The sequence below is a fragment of the Heloderma suspectum genome, chromosome 6, assembly GCF_057233095.1.
Source record: "Heloderma suspectum isolate Gila_16-S chromosome 6, 16-S_ref, whole genome shotgun sequence".
In the NCBI taxonomy this organism is placed as follows: domain Eukaryota; kingdom Metazoa; phylum Chordata; class Lepidosauria; order Squamata; family Helodermatidae; genus Heloderma; species Heloderma suspectum.
In genome coordinates, this window is record NC_139463.1 from 100,598,054 (window position 1) to 100,618,751 (window position 20,698).

Genomic DNA, 20,698 nt, shown 5'->3' on the forward strand with positions numbered 1-20,698 from the left:
GGCTTCTTCACATGGAGCTTTTACCCTGCTATTGAGATTAGTTACTCATGGAAGTGGGTCCTGTAGATCAGCAGTCCCCAACCTTTTTGGCGCCAGGGACTGGTCCAATTTTTCCACAGACTGGGGGGAGGGATTCCACTGGCAGACTTCTGGCCGCTGGGACGCAAATGGCGTCCACTATGCGGACACCATTTGCGTCCCTATTCTTTGCAGTAATCGGGTATGTAAAGATTTACATAGCCTATTACTTGTAGAACAGGGACTCACCACGGAGCAGAGCCGGCCAGGGCCAGCGAGGATTCCGGGTGGGGGGAGGGACGGATTGCCTCCCCCCCCCGCGGACCCCCCGTGGATCCAAGGTGAGGGGGTTTCGCACACCCCTGTGGCCTGGTTGTTGACAGGCCACGGACTGGTACCGGTCCTCGGCCGGGGGTTGGGGACCCCTGCTTTAGATGATGTCGTTAACCTCCAGGGCATTTCCTGCACTAAGGGCGCAATCCTAACTAGATTGGCGTCTGACGCATTGGATGTGTCGTAGGCGCAGCTCCACTCTCCCTGCCCCGGAATGCCCCCCAGAACTCCCCTTTTCAGTCGCTCCGCGCTCATCTTCTGAGTGCAGCAGCCAGGCCTTCTCCATGCTGCCTCGGAGGCAGTGCAGACGAGGGGGGAGGTCGGTTCCCGGAAAACAGCATATCCTATGGCCCTCCAGAAAGCGTCTAGTGGCCATAGGATTGCTCCCTAAATGACCTTTATTCCGTTTTTTTAAAGGCCTGCACTAAATTACCTTTATTCCATTTTTTAAACCATTGGTGATAATGACCTATTATATCACAGTGCTTGAGTTCCCTCCCTAAAAAAGGAAAAGCCGCAATAAGAAGAGTTAGACCAATGAAACATATGGAAGACTTAGATAAGGGGGAGAATGCGGGGGGGGGGAGCGCATGTAAAAGGAGTCCATCATTAGTGATCCTTCATTTAAAACAGAAGCAGAAAGCCCTGTTATTTTAAGCTGGAGTAGAGATGCTCCTAGTCAGTTCCCCTCTCCCTCTCCCTCCCTCACCTTTTTAACAACTTGTTTAAAGAAAAGACTGGGGATCTCAAAAGCTTGCACTTTTTTTTCTTTTTTCTTTTTTTGGTGAACTTTTTGGCCTAATACAGGCAACATGGATTTTGGACTTCTTCTTATGGTCAACAAAGCTATCTTTGCTTTTTCCGAAACATAGAGTGACCAATGTTTAAACTGGCATATGTAGCTGGGCAAGTTCAACATTTGATCTACAGCATTGAGCAGCAGATCATGTTTATCTCCCTGTCTTTGAAAGCTTCAGCTGCTATTTCCAATCAGTATTTAAGGTGCCCCGCAAAGCTATGTTGACTTTTGCTGCTATTTCCAGCATATCAAGCTGCTGTACAAGCCACAAGAGCAGGCCAGATCCATTCCTTTATAGCCAGTTGGCAACCCAATCCCTGATCCACATCTCTTGCTCAGCCAGTTTTGTAACTGCCTCTGGGTTCCCATGGCAACAGGTTTCCTACGAGCCATTGCCCCTGTGCGTGTGCGTGTGCATGTGATGTCCAGCATGCAGAGAATTATAACATATGGGTGGGGGCACATGCTGAGATCTACAACACCTAGGGGATATGGTCTACAGTAGGCTACAGTGGATCATGCTGGGAGCCAGCCCTCCCAAATTCTATAGGGAATGGGGGGGCCTCTAATGAATTAGAGGACAAAATGGATGTGGGAAGGAGGGTGCTTGGGTCCTCACAGCTGGGCTGAGCAATGCACAGTTGGAATGGTAGAATATGATATGGGGCAACAGACATTGATTGGCAGGTGTTGATGGATCTGGCAAGTGAGGAAGGGGGGTTGCTTAGCGATCTCAGCTGCAGCCATAGTGTGGTTTCTTAGCAACCAGCAGGTCTGGACACAGGGAGATGAGGATGTGTTTTCCAGAATGCAATAGAAGTTCGGGGGTGGGGGGAGGGAAGCAGGCAGGCAGGCTGGGGAGGGAAATCCTTGGCCTACAAGCTGTCCCTTGATGGGGAGGGTAGCCTGAATCTAGGTAATGCATTGTGGAAAGAAGTGGAGCGGAGAAACCATAAAGATCAAACCGGACATGTGAGGGGTCTTGTCTACACATCTCCAGGCATAAGCGCAAAAGCACTGCCTTGCCAGCAAGAATCTTCTTCGTGATCGCATTTGGCGAAGAAGGAAATTCCACATGGCTTATGCGCCTGAGAAAATATGTATGCATGCATGACCTAAGTGTACATTCATGAAAGAATCTGCATGCACTCACATGCATTGAGGCTGGACATGCATGAGACAAAGAGGGTTGTTTGCATACACACACGTGTGCGTATGTGTTAGAGAGAGCTGTCTTGAGGAATGGGGAAGGCAAACGTCTCATAATGGTGAGTGAGTGAGAGGGTCTGTGCATGGAAGAGCATGTGCTTTTGAAATCCCCCCTGGTGTGTTTTAGAGAGTATCAATGTGAGCTATTTCTTTTGCAAAATGCAGACAAGGAGATTTAATATTTCATGGAAAACTAGCTGGAGGGGTAGGGATTTCTTAACCCTTTTCCCTCCAGCAGATTTTCAACTGAAAACCACTCCCCAAGCTGCTTTGCCCTACTCCCACTGGGGGAAAGTTATAGCTACCTGTATAGGTAGCTTCCTCACCTATGGCAGGGGTGAGGAATGTGTGGCTGTCCAGATGTTGGTGGACTGCAACTCCCACCAGCCCTAGCCAGAATAGCCAATGGTAAAGAATGATGGGAGTTGCAGTCCAACCTCCATCCCTGCTCTATGGATGAAAAGCAGCTTGTGGGTGATTTTTAGCATAAAAACCACTGGAGAGGAAAGGTTAAGAGTTTAAGGAGCACATCTTCCATGGAAGATTTCAGCTTCCACAATGCTGGACAGCCAGTGTGGTGTAGTGGTTAGAGTACCAAACTAGGACCTGCAGGGCCTGAATTCAGCTACATACTCAGCTATGAAGTCAATTCAATGACCATTAGCCAATCACTCTATCTCAGCATAGTCTACCTCAAAGGGTAAAGAGGGAAGAGAAAGAAGTCTGCTGCCCTGAACTCCTTGTAGAAAGGGCAAGATTTTAAAATATGTAAAATATGTTTTTTGGTACAAGAAAAAAAGAGTTGGAGGGGAACTATACACAACCCAGGTTTCTCGTGCAGGTTGACCCTAGGAATTAGGACCACTTCCCAGCTTACAATTTCCTACACAGAAATCAGTTTTCACATAGGAAAAAGTGTATACAGAGTGGCCCAAAAGTAGGTATACAGTTGTTTAGAATGTTGATGGGAGGGGGAGAGAATGTGTGAGTAGAAGATGTGTGGGTGGAGTCAGAATGACAGTTGGGAAGAGTGAGTGACAGGGAGTGACAGTTAAATCAGTTAAGTGTAGAGAGTGAGGGGAGTGAGGCCATTAAGTAGGTATACAGTTGTTTAGTTGTTTAGTTATTTTTTTTACAGATATTGTGAATGATGGCAGTGAACTTGAGTCAAGAACAAAGAAAGTGGATTCTAAAGCAGTACTGGAAGACTGAAAATTCTCTCCCCCTCCCATCAACATTCTAAACAACTGTATACCTACTTTTGGGCCACCCTGTATACAACACTGTATGATCCCAGAATCATAGAGCTGGAAGGAACATTGGGGGTCATCCAGTGGAGGCTGGTAGCTCTGATTTCAGTGGGACAGTGAATCTGCTCCAGGTTTCAGTCAGAACTCTAAAGGTGGCATGTTGGATATCTCCTTTAGCGTTCTGACTGGTTCTGACTGAAACTCGGAGTGGATTCACTGCCCCACTGAAATCGGAACCACCAGCCTCCACTGGTATAATCAAGTCAACCCCCCTGCTTAATGCAAGTATCTTACAACTACAGCTTCCCTGACAGACGGCAGTCCAGCCTCTGCTCAAATACTCCCAGCAAGGAGAGCCCACCCCCTCTCAAGACAGCGCATTCCACTATTGAACAGTTCTTGCCATTAGGAAGTTTCTCCAAATGTTTAGCTGAAATGAGAGCCCTGCAATTTCCAGCCATCGGTTCTTTTCCTGCCCTCTGGAGCCAAAGAGAACACATCTGCTCTAGCTGCTACATGACAGCCCTTTAGATATTTGAAAACAGCTTTAGAGACACACTAGGTCTTGTGAACACACCTCAATGAGATAAATGTTTAGTTCAATGTCATGGTACACAAAAGCCCATTTTCCTTCTCCCTGCCCAGGCAAAACATCTACAGATTTCTTATTCCCCAGTTTTGGAAATGACTGCTGCCTCCTGGGAAAATATGACCAGGCATCTCCTTGTCTTCTGAGGCTTGACAAGGCACCGTCACTGTCTCACGCTGATGTTCTCGTTACATGCATACAACCCTACCCCTCAAGCTCTCATTGACTGGGTCTGATTTTTCAGCTTCTGATGACCCAGCATGTAATGTATGTATAAGCCTCTGCACCTAGCAATGCCCTTCCATTAATATCTGTTGGCAGTGTTGGATCTGCTTCTGCCTCTGCTCACTGCTGGATGACCTACATCGTGCAAAGGCTATCCTTGCTTCAGTCACTGAGACCTGATCCAGCAGCAGCACATCGGAGAGCAGGAGAAAAAGCTATCGAGACTAGAGAGATAAAGAACAAAACTGTGTTGGCGGTGATGTTCAGTGGGAGAAAGGTGCAAGTTGCAACACTGGATCAGACATATCAGCCAAGCGGATAAAGGCATGGGGCCTGTTCTCAGCAGGACAACTAGAGACACATCACCCAGGGCCAAGCCACATATTGACATATTCACCCACAATGCATCTGGACTGGTAGATCCTGGAAAGCCTCAAAGTAGGGCACAAAGTGATCTGATGTCGCCATTGGTCATCTTGTTCTGCAGCACAGACACCAGCCTCTCTAGGCCCATGCCCATGTCAACTGTTTTTCTTGGGAAGGGGGTTCAGGTTCCCATCAGCCTCTCTGTTAAAGTGTATGAAATGTGCTAAGTGCAGAGTTTGTTGGTGGGGGCAGGGGGCAGGCAGGGGTGTGTGGTCTGCCATGAACAGTCTAGGCAGCTGTTACATGTATTAGATGGTTATTTTGCATAGTCATAGTGGAAGAAAACAGCCCCCTTAAATGCACAAAATGTGAAGAGGAAACACACATCTCCAAACACACAGTGGGCATGGACCAGGGAGCCATAGCTAATCAAATGTGGCCTTCCACACATATTTGAAACTAGGGTAGGTAGGATCTCTTAAGTCTGAGGGTGTGGCTTGTGGCTAATTTTACAAGTGGGGGGGCAGTGATTGTCACTTCACACACATGGACACAAGTGTGTGTGTGTTTGTGTTCCATACTGGTGTGCGTGTGTGTACTGGCATATCCTCTAACTTTATCTTCTTTTCTCTCTCCCTCCCCTCCCCCTCCTCTCTACATATATATGAGTGCAAGCAAGCTGCAGGCAAGTGCAAATGTGAAGGTAAATTTGGATGAAGTGTCAGGTAGCATAAGAGACAGAAGTGTACATAAAATACAAGAAGAATGAAAGAGAGATTTCACAGCCCTAAAATAGACGAAGGAATCTAGTTCAATGAAACAATAAGACCTGGCTCAGGGGCTGTGCCTGTGTGAACTGCCTGATTAAAAAGGGAATTAGGGAAATTAGAAGCAACCCAGCCCAGCCCCCACACAATCCAGCTCTCCTTCCCTGATAAGAATCTGAGTCCAGAATGCCAGCTCCTCTGTCCCCTGCCATGTCCTGCTGTAAACCACTAGCAGCAGCTACTGTTCTCCCAAAGAACTAGACCACTCTGGCTCTTATTGATTATGTTTTTATCCCACCCTTCCTCCAAGGAGGTCAGGGGGCATACATGCTTCTTCTCCCTCACCCCTTTATTCTCACAACAACCCTGTGAGCTAGGTTAGGCTGAGGGATGCTGACCGGTCCCAGGTCAGCCAGTGAGCTATGTGTCTGAGAGGGAATTTGAACCCAGGTCTCCCAGCTCCCAGTCCAACACTCTAATCCAGTCTTCCCCAACCTGATGTCCTCCAGATGCATTGGACTACAACTCCCATCAACCCCAGGCAGCTTGGCTCTTAGCCCCAACCCATCTAGTGTTCTACTTTATTCAAGTAGTGAGAGAACCAAAGTATTCCTTGTACCCAGTTTTCCTCTTCTCCCAGAAGAGGTTCTGTGCCATTAAAAGGTATCCCTGACAGGCAGAAATTCATCTGGTACCTCTCCCCTAACACCAAGCCCAGGAGGAAGCTGCATTTGTTATGACTCAGCTGTTAGTCACAGAACCACCATCAAGAAGGGAGGTTAAAAGTTATAACAACCATCTACCCAACAGCAAACAGAACTTTGGACCCAGAACTATTTTCCTCTGACCCCAATAGACCTCACCCATTTCTATGCATGTACAAGCTGCCTGGAGAGTGTCTCTGACCATATGAAGAGTGTGCTCTTTCCCTGAGCACTGAATTGCTATGGATGATTCCCCCCTGCTATCCAAGTTCAAAGGGCAAGAGATGTGACTTCAGCCCCCACAACCTCTCTTTTATAAAAGTGTCATTCCTTCCCCTCTGTGATCCTGATGCATTGTTCCGTGAGCATGACTGTGTGTTCACAACATGTGGCACTCAAATCATGAAAACAGAGCCAACTCAATGGGGGAAAGTCAGAAGAAAGTACTTACCTAAGCATTGCAGACCCTGCTTTCCAATCCCCCTGCATGGAAGAAAGAAAAATAAGAAAAGAAACAGGTTGTTAGCTCAAATGAAGCGTAGGATGTGCCAGTTGAAAGAGCACTGAGCTAGCAAATTTCTTAAATGTGACCTTAGCAAACACATTCATGCGCCAAGGGCGGTGGGGGGGTGGGGAATAAACCAGATTTCCTAGAACCTCTGGGAAGGAGTCATGTCTAATGGTTATAATGCCTGGAAGGTATGTGGATTTCAGAAATGCTAAATCCTCTGGGAAGGGAGAGAGGCCAGTTGCACTATATCCATCAGTTGCACTATGTCCGTACAATATAATGTCTGTTAACTCTGGATAAATTAATCTGGAATAAAGATTGCCCCCTGGTTTATTTATCCTAATAGCCACTAACATGAATTAGAATCCCCATAAGCAGGAGGATAATGGGACAGAATCCACCATTTTATTACTTTGACTGTGATTATGGCTGGGCAATTAACACTGCAATCCTATGAGTACTCCCAGGTAAGTAACAACAAGGATTCTGAGTGGGGGTGGGGGGGTAAAACTATCAGTGGCTACTAGTCATGATAGCTATATTACCTGCAGTATCAGAGGCAGTATGCCTCTATATGCCAGTTGCTCAGGAACACAAGCAGAAGGGAGCTATTGTGCTCCTATCCTGCTTGTGGGCATCCCAGGAACATCTATGGGAAACAGAATGCTGGACTACACAGGCCTTTGGTCTGATTCAGCAAGGCTCTTCTTATGGACAGCTAGAATTCCTGGATTCCGAATTAAATATGTCAGCTAGTTAAATCCACCCCCTCCCGCTGTCGCCATCATCTCCGGCAAGTGACAGCCAGTTTCCTCAATGTTCCGCCACGCCCTAACAGATGCTGGAAGAGTTGCTGAAACTTCTTTCATCATGCAGAGGGATGGAGATGTGATATAGATATATAGAACTATATAATCACAACATCACATATTTCTCTTTGCAGTAATCAGAATACTGATTGTGATGCAGCACTTGGATTTAATTAAACATGCACGGAAGGAATAAACTAGCCAAGCAGGTTATGACAGGAGCAACTCAGAACACTGATGGAAGAGAAAAACATGAAGCTAGAAGAGTGAGCCACAAAATCTCCTCTCTACCACATACAAACATGTTCATATTGTACTGTGTGATGGATTTTAAGTTGTACGCTGGGGTTTTTGGCAGGGGGGAGGGGCAATCTTGGCTGACAAGTGCGGTGTAAATACAATTTAGAAATAATAAGACATTTTTTAAAAAAACATGTTCCGCAGGTGATAGAATTTGAATTCAAGAGTCCTAGATTCTCAGTAGCAGAGAAGCAGAGAAGCAGTGTAGCAGAGAAGCAAATGGAGGAATTTACCCCTGTCCCCCGCAAAGCAAGGCACACCTTGCTGCCTCAGCTCCTGTGCATACACCTGGTCCCTGCCCAGGCCCTGTCACATCGCACACCAGCAGGGCTGGCCCTATCATGAGACAGAGTGAGGCGGTCACCTCATGCGGCAGCTGCTTGGGGGCAGCACAAGGTGCTGGAGGAGAGAGCTGTGTCCCAAGCAGCCTGCCCTGTGCCCCCTAACCTAGCCTGCTGCCTTCAAGCACAGTGGAGGATGCTTTCCCATTGTCAGTGTTGAAGAAAGATTCAACTGCCAGCCCAGACATCTTTTGAAGATGGAATGGGAGGGGGTGCCATCTTAGTCTTTTCCTCAGACAGCAAAATCATGTAGGGGTGTACAAAACCCCACTTACCTGGCTCCGCCGGGTTCCACAGGTGGGGGGAGGTGATCCGTTCCTCCCCCCTGGAATCCTGCCTGGCTGGCTCCACTCCGCAGCCAGGCCACGGAGCCACCGTCCGGGCCAACCCACAGCAGGGCCTCCAGCCGCTGCTGGGCTGGTGCGGACGCAAATGGCGTCCTGTGATCCAGCAGAGTTCTTCTTATGTACACCACTGCCACTAAAAAAAAAAAGTTCCTCCCGAGGTGCTTTTTCCTGATGGGGATCTAAGACAACCCCTTCGCACAGGAAAACAGCTGGGGAGAAGGGTTTGGTGGTGGTGGTGGTAGTTGTGTGGGAGAATTCTCTATCCCTTCCCACCTGCCAATACTGTGCTTATAAACCCACACTCACCCATGTTTTGCAACAGTGTTCCCTAAACTGGTGTCCTCCAAATGTGTTGGACTACAACCTCCATCATCCCACAGCCAGCATGGTCAGCTGGGGGTGTAATCCAACACATCTGGAGGGCACCAGGTTAGGCAAAGCTGCTTTACAGGGACTGAGCATGACCCACATTCTACATATGGGCCGTGCCCCTAACAGCTGGTCTGTCCTGCACATACGCTAAAAGAAACTTTTTTTCTGGTATAACAGTGGTGTGTGCCTTCAATTTGTCACAAAAACTGAAGTGGGGAACTTATTCTTAACCCTCACTGACTGTGGATAAAAACATTAGTTTAAATAGGTTTTTCAGCAGTTACTCCACAAGAAGAGATCCTGAGCTTATATGCCTGAGGGGCATTCTCATCTCAGGCCTGAGTGTGTGAATACAACCAGAAAAATCAACTCAGAGATTCTGTGGAGATATTGTAAGAAAATGGGGGTGGCTCATTTCTCTGGGCTTGAAACGTGTTTGGGGAGAAGTGGGGAAGACCCTGAAGGCATAACTCCCACCTTCCCTTGGAAGGAAAGACTGGTGCGGAGAGGGAAAGCAAGAGGATTTGATTTCTCAGTTTCTGTCTTGTCTTTATCTCCATATTTTTCCCTACAGACTCTGGCCTATGACTTTGAGTTTCCCCATCCCTTCATATTCCTGGGTTGGATCAAAGCTGCACTACAGCTTTACAGCTTTTTAAATGTGGGGACAAAGACGGAGCAGGAGGTGGCCAGGAAGGATGCTGAGATATAACCCAGAATTGTACACTTTGAATTCTGTGCAAAGAATAAAGGAGGGAGAAGCCGATACTGCCTCTCAGCTAGGGTTGCCAACTTCTTTGTTCCTGCCAGAGCCTCTCTGCCTTTCACAGCTAGTTGCCTCATGATTGGCGGACATTTGGCAGCTGCTGCTTTTCCTGCCATGGAAAACAATGAAGGGGAAACCTCAAGATCACTTAATGGGCATCAACAAGGCTGAGAAGCTTAAGACAGGCCTTTATTTGCATTTCCTTATTCTCTATTTGATTTAAAGGGTGCTCCCAGACAAGGCTTTTAATGTGCCATCACCTGGCCTCTTTCAAGGTATTTTACAGGGGGTCCAGGTGGTAACATTTTCCACTCATAACTCTCCCGTGTTTTTCCACCACTTCTTCTGTCTTTCTTCTTACTGCTGAAAATCCATTAAGAAGATGGATGAGCTGCACAATGGCTTCTAATTGTTAGAGCTGTGACCCTTCTGTCTGGAAGCACCCAAAGGTGCAGATGGAGCGTGAATGAGGACCACCCCAAATCATATATCCTTATGATGGGGAGACTCCTCTACAAGCTCCTATAAACTGCTGACTAGTTCAAGAGCCCATTTCTGTGTGCCCCACACTCTCAAACAGGTTACCTCTATCCCTCACATTAAAATCACAATTCCAAAGGTCTCTAGGATCAGGCACTATCTCATAGTGGAGAGTTACCCAAGTCTGTGGACAGACACATGATTTGCGGTGAACCTCTGGTTATTTTGGAGTGCATTCCTTATTATAATTCTTATTTTAATGTGAGGGGCAAAGAATATCCAATTAATAAGTGCACAGGGCGTTTCTGTTGTTTTTTACAGCAGCTCATAGGGGACAGTCTCTCTGTTGTGTGGACATGATTTGGGGTAGTCCACAGCTTATTTCTGGGTGCATACATATTTAAAACCCTGATCCGCATTCAATATTTATCTGCACCATTAAGTCAAAATTAAGGAGCTGGGAACTGCAAATAATGAACTAGGAACCAACCTCAGCCTTGCACTTGTCATGCCCTTATAAACAGCTCAGTAGCCTCACCCAGCAGGGAAAGAGTAGGGAAAGGGTGGATTTATATATTTGCATTCCCCCATGATGACTGGACTGTTCTCTGCACGGGGGCAGGTGTGTGTGAGTGCAAGTGCATTTTTTTATCATACCAAATCTGCACACAGCCAGATGTTTGCCCCACATAGTCACTTCTAATTTTGCTGGGGTGTGCATAATCTTGGAAAGTGATGCCAAAATAAACAGGCACATGTGTGATTCACACTGGCCCCTCCTCCTGCGCTTTTAACAGCAGCTTGCTCGGAAGCAAGGTGATAATGTTTCTCTCCAGGAGCATTGCTAGGCAATTAAAAGATTCAGGGCCCAATCGTTTCATTGGTGCCAGTGGAAGGTTTTTTCTAAGTTTAATGTCCATATGGAAGGGGGATTTTGGGAGCCACAGTACTCAGGGAGCGGGGGTTAACACTCTCATGGTAATTTGGCTGGGAAAAAAACTTTCCATTGGTACCAATGGACACTTAGGGCTCTGGGGAAAGATCCGGATCCCTGGTAAATAGATTTGGGCCACAGCCCCATAAGCCCAGGGCTGGCAACGCCCCTATTTCTCTCCATGCCTTGAAAAGTTTCACCTGCTGATGTTGGCTGCATAACAAACTGCTGTTAAAGGTACAAGAGGAGGCATAGATTTGTTTTGTTTGGGGTGGAGGGAGAAAAAGAAAGTTGCAAAGGAATCTCTTATTTGAATAGATTAGTGGATAGACAGATGTACACCACAAAAGGTGGATGGCCACCCCAATCTTTAACCTGTTTACTTGATGTAAGTCCTATTGATTTCAAGTGAATTTACTGCCACATAATACAAACAGGATTATGGGATTTTTAAAAATCTAATGATAATCTCTTATAAAGGTGGACAAGGAGCGGCAAGATGGTGGCTTGGGTAGAAAGATTTACCAAATGTTTTGTCTCAAGTATCATTGCTAGGGTTAAGAAGCATCACAGTAAAATTGATATACATTTTGCATAGCCAGATTAACCACAGGGCCAAGGGGTCTATAACCCCCAGCCCAACATCTGAGAGGGCCCACTAGCTAGTCCAGATTCCCAGCTTTCAAATACAAAAACAGCAAGTCTCTAGCCCTTGTAGAACCCAAGTTATGAGGCAAAATGTTCAGGCACATTCCAGTCACTTTGTGAGACTGGAACAAAACCCCCTTTTACCGTGCTTTATTCCAAGGAGTGAAGTCACAGCTATGGTCAACATTTGTCCATAGAGAGAAGAGTTACCACTTACCTGCAGAAGGGACTTCCTGGTTCATTTTGAGCCCCTATTTATTTATTGTCCCAGGAAGCTGTGTGTGAGTGCACACAAGGAATGTGAAGTGTGGGGTCTTTCTGAGCATTTTGCTGCTCAATTCTTGGTGACAGCAAAAGCAACAAAGAGTCTTGTGGCAGCTCACTGTTTACATTCCTACACACACACACACACACACACACACACCCCACAACACCAGCACCACCACATGTACTGTATATAAACCTGAAATTCCCCACAATACTCCACACGTCTGATGAAGTGGGTTACAATCCACAAAAGCTTATGGCAGAATAAATTTTTAGTCTTTAAGGACCCATAAGACTCTTCATTGTTTTGGCTGTTAATAAAAGTTCTTTGAGTTTATGTTAATATAGAAGATGGAGGCAGATGGGTGGGTCATATTAGAAGCAAGAGGTTGTTCTTCACATTTTTTAATGTTTAATATGAGTTAGAAAAGTTGGTGTCAGTCTTCAGGCTCCCTCCCCAGGATCTCTATAAGATAAATTTCCAAGTGGGGTACTGGGTGCATCTTGTCTCTAGTGCACATGCATGTAAATAAGTGTAATCAGGCAGTATGCAGTGCACAGTTGGGCATTTTACATGCTAGGAAGGCTTATTATGAACACAGTGTAAGACAATGATGTATTTCCAATATAAAATAATTTCCTTAATTATATTACATTTATGTTCTGCCTTTCAAGATCTCCCCATTTTTATCCTCACAACAATCCTGTGAGGTAGGCCAGGCTGAGAGGAAATACTGACCAAGGTCATCCAGTGAGAAATGGGAGGCATTTGCTGGTCCTCAGGCAGCAAAATGTGGCTTGTGTATCGATCCTGCTTGGCTGTTGTGTCTGAATGAGGCAGTCTTTTTCTGAGTGTGTGCATGTGTGTGTGTGTGCATGTGTGTGTGTGCGCGTGTGTGTGCGTGAGAGAGAGAGACAGACAGACAGACAGACAGACACAGAATCAGAGACAGAGAGCACTTTTCTGGGTCTGTGTGCTGTATGCTGTAAAAGGGGATGCTTGTATTTTTTGTATTCTGGTTTTATTCTGGTTGTATTTTTATACTATAGTTTTAAGCGTTTATATTTTATACTGTTTTTATTCTGTACTTTGTGGTTTTAATTTCTGTGAACCACCTAGAGAGCTTCGGCTATTGGGTGGTATAGAAATATAATACATACATACATACATACATATTTGTATTTGAGTTCTCTACCATGGAAGATATAAGACTTTTGCTTCCAGATCATTTTCACTACAATATATAGTAAAAAGTGTTTTTACATTATTATTGCACATTGTTGATTGTGTGTGTGTGAGCGCATGCACAACTATTGTGTGTGAGTTCAGAATTGGTGGCAGAATACGGAGCCCACTAACTTGATCTAGCCCTGATGTTTTGTGATTTAGTACTAAAAGCCAACAGAGCACAAACTGTTAAAAAGATATGGTAGGAATTCTTTAAAATGTTGTTGGCTTGTATTGTAGCCCAGGATGCTGGCCATCCTGTTTGCTTCTTCACTGCAAACCACTACATTTTCTTACATTATGGCAGTCTTCTCAATTAGAATTCAATTCCATCTGCACTCAATTCCCTTTACATTCCCATACATCCATATTCAAAGGGAAAGCATTACTGAAAGTAGCATGACACATACACCATTCTAGCAATGCCTACTCCTGCCTGACAATACTTCCTATTTTCCCTTAGTCCAGGTTGCTCAAGTACACCTCCACTGGAGCCCAGAAAGAGTTGTGTTTTGATCCAGGGTTCAGCCATGCTCTGCTCTGGAAAAAGGCCTTCTGTTTCACTGTGCTCTCAGTCACTTGAAACTGGACTGCAGATTGTTGGCTTAAAGGCCAAATTGCATATTAATACAAGAAATCTGTGACTGCATCTTCCAACATTTTTGCTATTACTTTAATGCAGCCACAAGGGAGTCTTAATTATTATTGAAGCTCTGGCCATGGGGGAAGGGGTGTGTAGCCTTCCAAGCCCCCCTCCTCCCCCCACACCAGGCCAGTTCACACAATCAAAACAGCCCTCTGTGGGTTGTTTAACCAGGGGTCCCCAACCTTTTTGGACGCATGGGCACATTTGGGAATTTGAGAAACTGCTGTGGGCAACACCACAAACTGCCTAATCAGTGGATCGCTGCTTTGGTGTCTATGGATCTTAGGCTGTGCCTTATTCAGCAAAAATGTTTGTTTTGTGTCTAATGGACACCGCAATGGCTTTAATAAGGGATTGCCTAATTCAGCTAATTGCTGGTGGTGCAATAAATCTAATTCTTCTTTTAAACACGTTTTGGCAATGTCCAGTAGTTCCTTCTTTTGGGGACGAGGTTATTACGGAAATAAATTTTGCACTGGAGCAGTCTTTAATATTCACTGAAGTACATACTCTTTTAAATTATTTACCGCCTTCATGGTCAGCATAAATGGATTCTCTGCGCCCTTTTGACAGCTAAAAGACTGATATTACAATATCGGAAGGATAAACACTCACCTCCTATAATGCAATGGATTGAGGACCTTACAACACTTTCAATATTTGAATGGGTGGCATATATAAGCCAACCTCAAATGGATATTTATTTGGATATTTGGTCCGCTTTTGTTTAAGCCTATGTATAATTGCTAGAATGTTGTATGCATTTCATATGTATTCATTGCTATGAAAATATACAAATCCATGTATATATATTAAAAAATGAGGGGGGATTTTTTAAAAATAAACATTTTGAGGGTGCCCATGGGCACCACGCTGGAGACCCCTTCATGGGTGCCATTGGAAGTGCCCGCAGGTGCCATGGAGTCCTGGGGACCATCTGCTTAGGGGCATCAATGCAGAATGCAGCAGACCTGCTCATTATCTGGCATGAGTAGGAAAGAGCATTTCACCGGTGTGTGGACGAACTTCACTGGCTTCCAATTTGCTTCCAGGCCCAATTCAACGTTGTGGTAGTCATAGCTGGGTAGTCATGTGTCCTCCTTTACAGAGGGGGCAGTCCTCTGGTTGAAGGGCTGTCCAGTCCAGTCCAAGTCCAGTTTAAAGATAAAGAACCCTAAGAAAGGAGAGCAGGGGCCTCGAACTTGCCCACCAACAGCACCAGGATAGTAGATCAAGCAGGCATACTGGTCATATATGGTCACAGTCTTCCTTACTATGGTTAGATGTATTGTATTTCTGTTTAAACTATAGTAATTATTTCTAAACTTGCATCTCTCTCTATGTAAAGTAGCATGTACAGATGTTATGCAAATGTGTGCCCTCTTTTGTCCTTTTTTTTTGGCGATGCGTAAGTGGCCACCCTATGGTTCTGGCTCTTCCAGCATGCCTGCGGGAACATCTCCCATATACGCCCCTCCACCTTAACATCAACAGGTGAATCCCTGCAGCATATTTCATCTTCTGTCTCAGTAAGACTTGTAAAAGAGGATGGCAACTTCCATTTAGACCTCTACCTTTCCAAGAGAGATTGGACCAGGTCCTTTTCTGTATGCCTTTTGCTACCAACGGAAAGAGTTTCTGTTTTCTCCAGCCTTTATCAGTTTTCTCTTTACTCAATGTTTACTCAGAGTAAGCCCTCTGAATACAATGGGTCTTACTGCAACTTCAGTCTTACAAAGTGGGAACTGGATATGTCCCTCTGTTGTTTCTTCTCTGTCTTAAGTTTTAGTGAGGTTTTACTGCCTTTATTATTGTTTACCACGTTTTTAAAATTGTAAATATAGATGCAGGTTTTGTGTATGTTATATGCCAGTTTAAACACCCGATCTGGGCTACAAAGGTGACTCAGAGATTTATAAAGAAGTAAAGAATAAAATAAATGCAAGGCTGAGACCTGGTGTCTATGTGGCGAGACCCGACTGTCACATCCCCAATTGGGAATGGAAATGTTTGTATGTCATCAGAGTTAGTTATTATAAAGACTTCTATGCCCTGTGCTATGTGAGTCATGAACAGAGATGAGGGGTTTAGCATATATTGGCTTCGCCTGACATTAGTTCCCAACGCTGCGGGGGTGCGTCAAAGCTCCAGGTTTTACCACAAGCTGACACACAGCTGCCTTTTCTTTTAACTTCATATAGACTTTGATGCCTCTTCCATCAGCCTTTCTCTCCATCATATCAGAACAGTCCTTGGAAAGGAAACTTCTTGTTGTTGTTTGTTTATCTGTATAGTGCCATTAACGTACAGGGTGGGCGCTTACAGAGTTAATAAGCAACAATCATAATAATGCTCCTTGTATCAAAGACCTTACAAATCTAACTTCTGATAGTAGAGGGAATAGAAGGGAGTAAAGGAACAGGCAAGGTTAACAAACCAGGAAATATGTGCAAATGCAGTTATACAAAATTAGGACCCAACTGGATGTGATGCAGGAGATCCATGGATCTTTGGTGCTTTTTCTAAGTATTAATGGCAGCTGTGTGGAGGGGAGATTTTGGATCTGGATTGCAGCATGGAAGCAGGGCTAACCCTTTCCCCATGCCATTTTCCCAATTAAAATTGCACTCCCCAGGAAGCTGCTATTTGCCCCTGCAGGGCAAAACAGACATGTATCCATGTATCCTATGGGGCGAATGGTGACTTTGAGGGGATGGTTTCAATTGGGCAAAATGGCACAGAAATAGAGCATTACACCCTTGCACTGGTTCTCTGACCTGTGCAAAACTGAAACTCACCCCCCGCAAATGTTTTCCACTCAGGGTGTGTGTGTGAATACAGATACCTGTATCTTCTCCCTCAAGGTGAGAAAAGCAGCTGGAAGAAACTGAGTGGGAGAACAGCTGGAAGGGAAAGGGTTAAGCTGCACCCCTCCCCCCACCCCCCACTTCCATCTCACTCTTGCACATACACACACCATTGCTATACTGGGGGAAACTTATTGCCTCCAAGACTGCTTTTAGTTAAAAAAAAATGAGAAAAGATGCAATTTGCTACATGTAACATGTAGTTTGAAGAACGTAGGGAAAACCACTAAACCGTTCAGGTATGACCTAAATCATATCCCTTATGAATATACAGTTGAGGTGATGAATAGATTTAAGGGATTAGACCTGATAGACAGAGTGCCTGAGGAACTATGGATGGAGGTCCATAACATTGTTCAGGAGGCAGCAACTCAATCCATCCCAAAGAAAAAGAAATGCAAGAAAGCAAAGTGGCTGTCTGATGAGGTTTTACAAGTAGCTGAGGAAAGAACTGAAGCGAAAAGCAAGGGAGAAAGGGGAAGATATATCCAACTGAATGCACATTTCCAGAGAATAGCAAGGAGAGACAAGAAGGCCTTCTTAAATGAACAATGCAAAGAAATTGAGGAAAACAACAGAATGGGAAAGACTAGAGATCTCTTCAAGAAAATTGGAGATCTCAAGGGAACGTTTTGTGCAAAGACGGGCATGATAAAGGACAAAGAAGGCAGGGACCTAACAGAAGCAGATGAGATTAAGAAGAGGTGGAAAGAATACACAGAAGGACTATACAGGAAAGATCTTAATGTCCCTGATAGCCATGATAATGTGGTCACTGAACTTGAGCCGGACATCCTAGAGAGTGAAGTCAAGTGGGCCTTAGGAAGCATTACTAACAACAAAGCTAGCGGAGATGACAGTCTTCCAGCTGAGCTATTTAAAATCCTAAAAGATGATGCTGTTAAAGTGCTGCACTCAATATGCCAACAAATTTGGAACACTAAGAAGCAGAGACATCACCTTGCTGACAAAGGTCCATATAATCAAAGCTATGGTTTTCCCAGTAGCAACGTATGGCTGTGAGAGCTGGACTATAAGGAAGGCTGAGCGCCGAAGAATTGATGCTTTCGAACTGTGGTGCTGGAGAAGACTCTTACGAGTCCCCTGGACTGCAAGGAGGTCAGATCAGTCCATCCTAAAGGAAATCAACCCTGACTGCTCATTGGAAGGACAGATACTGAAACTGAAGCTCAAATATTTTGGCCACCTAATGCGAAGAGAAAACTCCCTGGAAAAGACCTTGATGCTGGGAAAGATTGAAGGCAAAAGGAGAAGGGGACGGCAGAGGATGAGATGGCTAGATAGCATCACCGATGCAATGAATATGAACCTGAGCACACTCCGGGAGAGAGCGGAGGACAGGAGGGCCTGGTGTGCTGTGGTCCATGGGGTCACGAAGAGTCGAACACGACTTAACAATAACAACATGTAGTTTGCCCCTCTTTGGGGAATAGGGCACACTGAACCCAGTAGTGCATAAGATCAGACTGCAAGGATTTCAGCAGTCGGACTGCCCAATTCCCTGTCAGAGATATCACTGTGCAGCAGCACGACTCCCTCACTGCTATCCACCAATAAAGGTGTAGGACCCTCCTCCTGCTAACAACTGCTGCCCTGTTGTTTTAAGGTTAAACAGTATGAGCCAGTGTGCAGTGGTGGTTCAAGTGTTTGGCAGTGCTTGAATTGTGGGGGAAAGTTGGTGGCTCTAATGAAATCCACAGCTCCCCCACTCTATTTTAGCCAAATCATGGGCCCTCTCCTCCCCCTGAGTTTTGGACTTCAGTTTGGGGAGCCCTGAGTTCAAATACCAATGTTCCCTCTGAGCTTTGTTGAGGAAGGGTAGCAAAACTGACTCCAATAACTTTCTGCTGACATTCACATATTTCAAGCTCAACCCATGTGTAGGAGAATCTACCATCACTCCCTTTAAAAATGAACTCGGCTGATGAATGCCAACAGGACTGTAGCCAAAACAGGGCCACTGAGAAACAAGAAGGAGGCATCAGCATGCTTGGGTAAATCCCGAGATTTGCAGAAGTATAAAAAATCTTTAGGAAAAACAACGCAAGGGGTGCAGAAACAAACAAACCCCAAACAGCCCAATGAGGACTGAACATGTTCAGTGGCCACAAAGTGTCGGTGGAGGGGGGGGCGGGCAAAATGGAAAGCAGAATGGAATGGAGTATCTTGGAAGATGTTATGGCTGGCAGAAACACTGAACTGAAGCACTCTACCTTGCAATGTTTTGTTGCAGGACCCACTTGTTTAGGATCATATGTGATACCATCCTGCTTTCCCTTTGCCCATTATATCTTTTTCCAAAGGTATAGGGGTTGGGGGAGGTAGGAGGAGTTAGGGAGTAGGCCTGAGCTTTAGCCCTAATGGGCTCACAGCAGAATGAGGCTTTTCCTCTTCAGGGAAAAGATGGGCGGAAGGGGGTGCATGACTTCAGTCATGTGTATCAGCCTTTCCCAAATGGGTATCCCATAGATGTGTTAGACTACAACTCCCATAATCCCCCAGCCAGCTATACTGGCTGGGGGACTGTGGGGATTTTAGTCCAACACATCTGGAGGGCAGTGGGTTGGGGAAGGCTGATGTATATGCAGCGCAGGAGAAGAGAAGAATGCGGGGACCGCTGCGCTTGACTAGAGCAGGGATCAATCTGCTCCAGCATTCTCCTTCCAACAGCAGCCAGGCAGGTGCCTCTGGGAAGCCCACGAATAGGGTACGAAACTGCTGTTTGTCCCCAGCACCTTGGATTCAGAGGTTAGCTGCCTCTGCACCTAGAGACCGTCTTCATGGCTAAGCAGTTGACAGTCCCATCCTCCCCCATGAATGGATGTCTAATTCCCTTTTCAAAGCCATCTAAGCCTAAGAGCCCTCACCTACATCTCGTTGCAGGGAGTTCTCTGAACACTCTTGCTTTATCAGTGCTGAGCTTTATTATTAGTAGCAGCAGTATTAGTGGTGGCATCCACTTCTGATGGGGATGATGGGGCATTCCTGTGGGGAGGAGAATGGTGCAGCCTGAATGGTTATACAGGCATGGAAGTCCCCAGGGGTAGCCCAAGACATTTTGATGCATGTGGTGGACAAGACGGTGCCTCAATCTCCACAATATACAGAAGCAAATCGAACTGAGAGTTGAAAACTGGCAACTTTAAGACTGGTGACGGGACAGAGTCTTCCACCACACTGGAACGCAGTAGGCTAGTCTTCTCCAACCTGGCGCCCTCCAGAATCTGTGAGTTGTAATCCAGCACATCTGGAAGGTGCCAGGTTGGGGAAGGTGGCACTAGGCTAGCTTAGAAGACGTCTGCATCATGGCACACACAGCTCTGTCCTCCCAACACCTCACTGCTGCCCACCCCTCCCCAGTGCTGGCCGCCTGAGGCTGCCACCTTGCTCTGCCTAATGATAGGGCTGGCCCCGGCAGCGTCTGTGTAGCTAAAGTGTGGCAGGAGGACAAATAGGGCTCTACCCTGTTAAAGCCTGGGTTATACTCCAGTTGGCTTCAGACTTGTCTGTGTTTTGGTCATTTGTTTACATACCCAGGTTCTGGGACTTTACAATGTTCCCAGGCCTTTCATTCCTTAGTCTAAGCTTTATCTGAATTTGTTTGTTTGTTTCTGTTTAAATCAGTAGCACTTTGCAGAGAACCAGAAGACAGCTCCGTGCTCTAAGGAGCCTACAATCTAAAATTTGCACAGGGGCGACAACATGTGAAGGGTAGAATTTGTGCTACAAGTACTATGGCACGGGTAGTGGACCTGGGTCCCTCCCAATGTTGTTGGATTCTACATCCCATCTGCCTCAGTCAGCATGGCCAATGTACAGGAACAATGGGAATTATTGTCTAATAACATCTGGAGGGTCACTGGTTCCCCACTGCTGTACTAAGGCTTCATTTCAGTAGGGG

At 45.8% G+C, this 20,698-nt stretch overlaps 1 protein-coding gene across 1 annotated transcript in view; it reads right to left on the minus strand.

Moving 5' to 3' along the window:
• PRKCG (protein kinase C gamma) overlaps window positions 1-20,698 on the minus strand; it is a 56,678-nt gene that overhangs the window by 32,886 nt on the left and 3,094 nt on the right. Inside the window, exon 2 of the mRNA XM_084805587.1 lies at window positions 6,712-6,743. Within this exon, the coding sequence (XP_084661713.1) occupies window positions 6,712-6,743 (32 nt within the window). The remainder of the gene's footprint in view (window positions 1-6,711; window positions 6,744-20,698) is intronic.